Source organism: Nematolebias whitei, chromosome 17 (genome assembly GCF_014905685.2).
Source record: "Nematolebias whitei isolate Nwh7 chromosome 17, NemWhi1, whole genome shotgun sequence".
In the NCBI taxonomy this organism is placed as follows: Eukaryota; Metazoa; Chordata; class Actinopteri; order Cyprinodontiformes; family Rivulidae; genus Nematolebias; species Nematolebias whitei.
Window position 1 is genome coordinate 39568499 of NC_056514.1, and position 6195 is coordinate 39574693.

The following is a 6195-nucleotide window of genomic DNA, read 5'->3' on the forward strand; positions in this document are numbered from 1 at the left end:
CGCCCCGCCCCCCCCCCCCCCCACCAGAATCAATTGGATTGTTCCACCGGGCTCTACCCTCGGTCGCTTCACATGTTTCAAACATGCTTCGTGCATGTTTCCTGTAGTTTTAGTGTTTGTACTTCGACTGAACCCAAAGTGTCGACGAGTCTTCAGGCGGCTGCAGAGCGAGTCTCTTCGAGGTTCTGGAGGTTCTAAAAGTTCTGGAGGTTCTAAAAGTTCTGATGGTTTTTATTTTTTTATTTTTGTTTTCTCACCAACGGTTGGCGGTTTGAAACCCGACGGCACCCGGCGGGTTAGTTTTCACGGTTGGGATGAAGGATCGGCGCCAGAACATGAAGGAGCGCTCCTCGTGGCGGCGGACCCGCAGAGGGAACCGGTCCGTGGCGGACCCGGTGCTGGGACTTGGCGGGCGTCTTCGGTGTTGGACCACGGGGGGGACAGCTCTTCTGTCCAGAATGATTGTAAATCTGTTCCCTGTGGGGAGTTCCTGAACACATAATAAACATGATTTGATCCAACAGACCCGTTTGTTCTTACCTCAGGAGGTTCTGCTGGGACCGGTCCACCGGGTCAGCGTTTACACGTTTCACCTGCAGAAGCTAAAACTTTTTAAACTCTAGATTTAAACTAATTTGCAAAAAACTAATTCAGATTAAATTTCTTACTTTTTAAATAAAAACTGTTCAGATTCCAACAATAAATGTTGAACAAACTCTCAAACTTTATGTTCTGGTTCTGGTCCGGTTCAGAAGTTCTGGTCCAGTCCTGAAGAACCGCTTCCTTCATAAAATGTTTTTTTTGTCTCGTCGAGCAGCTTTGAGTTGAAACCAGCTTCATTTGTTCCCTTATCGCTGCTTTATGTTTGTTTTAGCGGGTCGAATCGGTTCTTCTCATCCTGAACTTTTCACTGCACTGGTGACCTTGTGTTGACCTTCGAATGACAACAACAACAACAAACGTCTCAGGAGTGGAGCGGAGAGTTCTGCTGAAGGGACGGGTAAAACCCAGAACCTGCTGCTGCTCACGGTTCTGGAGTTCTTAAAATCCAGCTCCTAGTTTTCACACGAGACGTTTCTGTCCAACTTGGTGGTCAGGGAGTGACAGACAGGTATGCGGTTACCATGGTGACCATAGTAAAGGGCTGTGTGTCGTACGATGATGAAATCGGAGCAGCCAGGTGGAGCAGCGGGGAGCAGGATTGCTCAGAGTCACCACGACGGCGCAGCAGGGAGTTGAACCATGACTGGTCCCAGGTCGGCTGCACCGCCTCGACACCAGTAAACTTCAGAACCGTCTGTCGGGTCAAAGTTTGACAAAAGTTTTAATTCCTTCAAAATGTGTTTCTTATAAACGGGTCTCATAAAATCTTTTCATTGGATTCTGTCAGACCTGCAGCAGAACCTGCCGGTCCAGGTTCTGTTCAGGTTTAGCCTCCAGGTGGAAACAGGACTGGCACAGACCTGGACCGCATTAATGTTGGACCCAGCAGCAGGTTCAGGTCCTTGAGTCCGTCTGTTCTGCCTCAGGATGAGGAGAGAAACCTGAACCTCATCCTGGAGGATCTCAAGACCTGCAAATAATACCTCCAGGTCTGGAACACAGAAGGACCAGGACAGACCGGAGCAACATCCTCCACACTGGTGACGAGTTTGGTAAAAATGACACAAAGACGCCAAATAAAAAATAAACTTTTAGACTAAAAGAGCTCAAAAATAAAAATTGATCTAAAATCAACAAAAAACAAAAATGTATTTGAAAGGAAAAAATAAACTTAGTATTTTATTATGGATTATTTAAAAAGAAACAGGAAGTAGTAGACCATAAACAGGAAGTCGATGACCTAATCGAGAAGAGTAGGCGGAGCTTGAAGAGCACACCTGTCGGTTAGGCTCCTCCCCCTCCGCCTGGTTTGTTCAACAGGTTTGAAAACAGAAGAAACTCGGAGCTGAACCCTGAACCCAGAGACTGGACGATTCCAGGTGAGTCCTCTGAGGTGAGCCGGTCCAGCTGGGTCGAACCCGCGCGGGTTCTGAAAGGCCTGGTTCCGGAATCCGCAGGTGTGTCGGCTTCTGTTTCGGTTTGAGGTCCGACCTGAACCAGGGTCTCATGAAGACCCGAACGGTTTTCTGACCCAGATTCTACTCAGCTGATCAGGACCAGGGTTCTCAGAGTGGGGGGTTCGGGAGCCCGGTGTGGGTCAGGGAGAAGTTCGGGTCTTCAGAAGTTCGACATGTATCATCAGCTGTGACCAAATGAGTCTGTTTGTAACTTTAGTTTGTGGGTTGAAAGGTTCGGAACCACCAGTTTGACCCGACAGAACCCCAGGAGGTAGAACCGACACTGTTTGGTTCTGAGATCAAAAACATGATGTTAAAATTATGAATCCTAAACCCGACAGAATTAATCAGATTAAAAAACACCTCAGGATCTGATGTTGATTTAAAGAAGAATAACAGTTCAGTTCTGGTCTGCCTCAGGTGTTCTGGTCCAGGTGTTCTGGTCCAGGTGTTCTGGTCCGCTCCTCCTGACCCAACAGCTCCAGCTGTCTCGTCCTGACAGATGTTCTCCTCTATCACCTGAATCGTCTCTGTGGGCGTCACTTGGTGTGTTGCTGTCTGGAGATCATCAGCGGAGTTCCTCTTGGAGTATAAATTGGCCTCCTGTCTTTCAGCTTCCTTAGTGGGATGGAGTGCTTCACTTCTAGCACAGTATAAACCCAGCTTTAGCCACTCCTGGTGGTTTTAGCTGCTGTTTGTTTTGGGTCTTTCTGACACTGAACAGCACATTTAGCTCCAGAAGGCTTTGATAGTCTTGAGATGTGATTGTTCCCTGCAGGGTTCTGGTCTTTGTTCCAGTGTGTGCTCACAGAGCTGATGGAACATGATGTCCAGCAGCTCCGGTTCTGTCTCATCTGTCCCGAGGACGATGTCTCCGGAGCTTTGCTTCTTCTCTGAATCTGAGTTTTCCTGCAGCTAAAATATCAGAAGCTGTGAAAATAAACCCATTTTAGGTTCTGTTCTTTACATAAAGCAGCTCAAACCGGGTCGACTCAGAACCACTGACCTCTGTGGAGAAGAGGCCGACCGCAGGAAAGAACAAGAAGCTTCAGCTGATGGATGAAACCTTCGGCTGATTTAAACGTTTTCACGTCTGGAAGCGAGCAGGTTTTAGCTGCAGCTCTAATCCTGTAACCTGACGGCCAGAACCAAAGTTTAGGGCCGAACAGAACCAACGGTTCGGGCCGAACAGAACCAAAGTTTAGGGCCGAACAGAACCAACGGTTCGGGCCGAACAGAACCAAAGTTTAGGGCCGAACAGAACCAATGGTTCGGGCCGAACAGAACCAAAGTTTAGGGCCGAACAGAACCAATGGTTCGGGCCGAACAGAACCAAAGGTTAGGGCCGAGCAGAACCAAAGTTTAGGGCCGAACAGAACCAACGGTTTCGGGCCGAACAGAACCCAGGCGAGCCGGCGCAGCAGCAGCAGGTCTTTCAGGTTCAGTTTGTGTTTTTGGCTCGGTGCCATGTTCTGAAGTGGTTCCTGCGGCTCCGCGAGTCCGAGCGTCTGAGTTTCTGTTGACGCTTCATCAACAGGAAGTCTGGGAGAATAAAACTCAGCGCCAGGTTTGGAGGGTCCTGGAGGGTCCTGGAGGGTCCTGGAGGGTCCTGGAGGGTCCTGGATCTAAAACTAAAAGAAGTCCAACCTCTTTCAGTTTCAGGGTTTTAAGAAAATAATGAAAATTTGACCTCGAATCAACAAACAACAGATTTCATCGTTTAATCAACAGAAACAAAATGTTTAATCTGTTAATCCACTCCCACGCCAGGGCGGAAAAACATCAGCAATAAACTCAGAGAAGCAGCTGGGAAGGGTCACAGCTTTCACCCTGAAGGTCAGACCGTGCAGTGACGCTGCAGGCCTCAGTCAGCAGGGCAAAGGTCATGACCTCCTCATGGCAGCACAATTTAGGTTCATCTGTAGGAACCACAAGACTTCTGGACCAGAACCAGAGCAGAGGACAGATGTTTGCCCAGAATGCACTGCAGCAGACAGCTCCTCCAGCTGTCAGCACGGAGGTGGAGGCTGATGGTTTGGGCTCCTGTCAGTCCCTGAGTGGACCAGAACTCCTGGAGACCAAACAAGAGTCCAACAACAAACTGGGTCCAACAGAACCAGGACCAAAACACAACAGCTGATCTACAATAGAACGGGTCAGAAAGACCAGAACCAATGTGCTGCACCGGTCCAGTCAGAGTCCAGAACCTGAGCCTGACTGGACCTCTGTGGTGGACCTTCAGAGATCAGAACCCTCACAGAACTTGGATCAGAGGAATCTGTTTCTGTTCATTTGAGTCAGGTTTGAATAATGTTCGATCCGTTTGATCTCTCAGAACTTCAGAACTGAAAGAGACCGGCTGACTGGTTCTGATCCGGTCCATGAAGGACCAGGTCTCAGGGTCTGCAGGTTTTTATTGTTTGATGAAATTATTGACTTTTTTACAAAAATAAGTTTCTTAAATAAACACGTAATGATTTGTATGGTTCAGTGATCTCAGGACTCCTCTTCCTTCTCCTCCTTTTCCTCCTCCTCCTGCAGCTCCTCAGCTCCTGCTCTCCCCCTGACAGGCGTAGTCTTTGGTTGAAGGCGACCTCTGACCTCCTCCTCGGCTAACATGATGGAGGTGGCAGGAACCTGGACAGAAGTCTTCGAGAACTCGGAGGTGAGGGACTCGTCCTGTGGAGGAGGCGACCTGTTGAGCACCTCCTCTCTGACTCTGGCTCCTCTGGTTCCTCCCGACCCGCGGCCCATCCGTCGCTCCCAGCCCATCCTGATCACCTCCAACAGGTAGGACGGTCAGCTGACAGGAAGTCAACACGTCTGCCTCAGAGGGGACGCCTCCTCCTGTTGACTCGAGTCAGTGAGTCGGCAGGAGGAGGGGTTCTGTTGGTCAGAGTCCAGCGGGTCAGATCAGCTCTGATCGTTTCGTTCCTTGATGGGATGCTGATCGCCCGCCTGTGATGTCACTCAGTCTGTCAGGACGACTCTCAGCTACTACCTCCAAGTTTTACCTTCACGTCTGTGTTTTAGTCATTTTTGTGTTTTCTAACATCGAGCGGCTGTGGCGGCCATCTTTAAAGTCTGTCCATAAAAGTGGCGGGTGATATGCATTCCTCCCTCCTCTGGCTGACGTGATGTTCTGTTGAAATAAATAAAACCCTTCATTGCAACAACAGATCAGTTTCTCGGTCGTCACTTCTCTCGTGTGTTTTCTGTTCTTTCTTCCAGGCCCAAAGGTTCTGACCCGTTCTCCTCGGTTCCCTCCATCCCCAACCCGTTCCCGGAGCTCTGCAGTCCCTCCGGGTCCTCGGCTCTCATCAGCTCGCTCCCTCAGCAGTCCACCGACAAACATGTGAGTCTGAGACGTTCAGGAGCCTCACTGCAGCTTCGGCTCATCTCCGATCAGCTGAAACTCTGTTTTTGAATGCTGAGAGGTGAAAGCGCTAAGAGCTAAAAACATCAAGAACCTGTAATTTTTTTACTTTAACTGTTAGCTAGCCTTTTTCTATAACAGTTAGCATGTTGCTGTGGGGTAGCATTTTGTTACTTTTAGCTGTTACCTAGCATTTAACTATTTTTAGCCTGCCTATTGCAACATTTAGCTTTTACCTAGCCTTTTTCTACATTTAGCTTTTAGCAAACCTTTTACCATTAGCTTTTACTTAATCTTTTGCTACTTTTAGATTTAGCTGGTGTTCAGCTTGTATAGCAGTAATAGCTGATTTTCTAAGTAGATTTCAGCTGTCATTTAGCTCCTAATGTTTACACAGTTTTTTTTTTTACAAAACTTTTTTTTTCCTGTTTGTCACTTGAGACAAGTTTGCTCAGTTTAACAAACAAAAAGCAGCTAAAACACCAAACTTCTTAGCTTTAATCAGTCGAAGTATATTCTGTGTTTCCTGCAGAAAACAAATATGATTCTTTAGCTGTGGTTAGACTATGTCACTGTTTTAGCTGTTTCTTTTACCATCTGTACACAGATTTATCTTGGTTCAGAGTTTCACAGAAACTGAAAAAGAACGACTCTTCGTAGTATCAAATAAATTATTTTTATTAGAGATTGTTGGCGACCCGTGTTATGTTCGCAGTTAGCTCAAAGTTAGCTCAAAGTTAGCTCAGTTAGCTCAAAGTT

At 47.7% G+C, this 6195-nt stretch overlaps 1 protein-coding gene across 1 annotated transcript in view; it reads left to right on the forward strand.

Moving 5' to 3' along the window:
* The first annotated feature begins 4677 nt into the window (after nt 1–4677).
* Nucleotides 4678–6195, forward strand: part of grb7 (growth factor receptor bound protein 7) — an 18016-nt gene continuing 16498 nt past the window's right edge. The window contains exons 1-2 of the mRNA XM_037691270.1: nt 4678–4850; nt 5292–5415. Of these exons, the coding sequence (XP_037547198.1) occupies nt 4678–4850; nt 5292–5415 (297 nt within the window). The remainder of the gene's footprint in view (nt 4851–5291; nt 5416–6195) is intronic.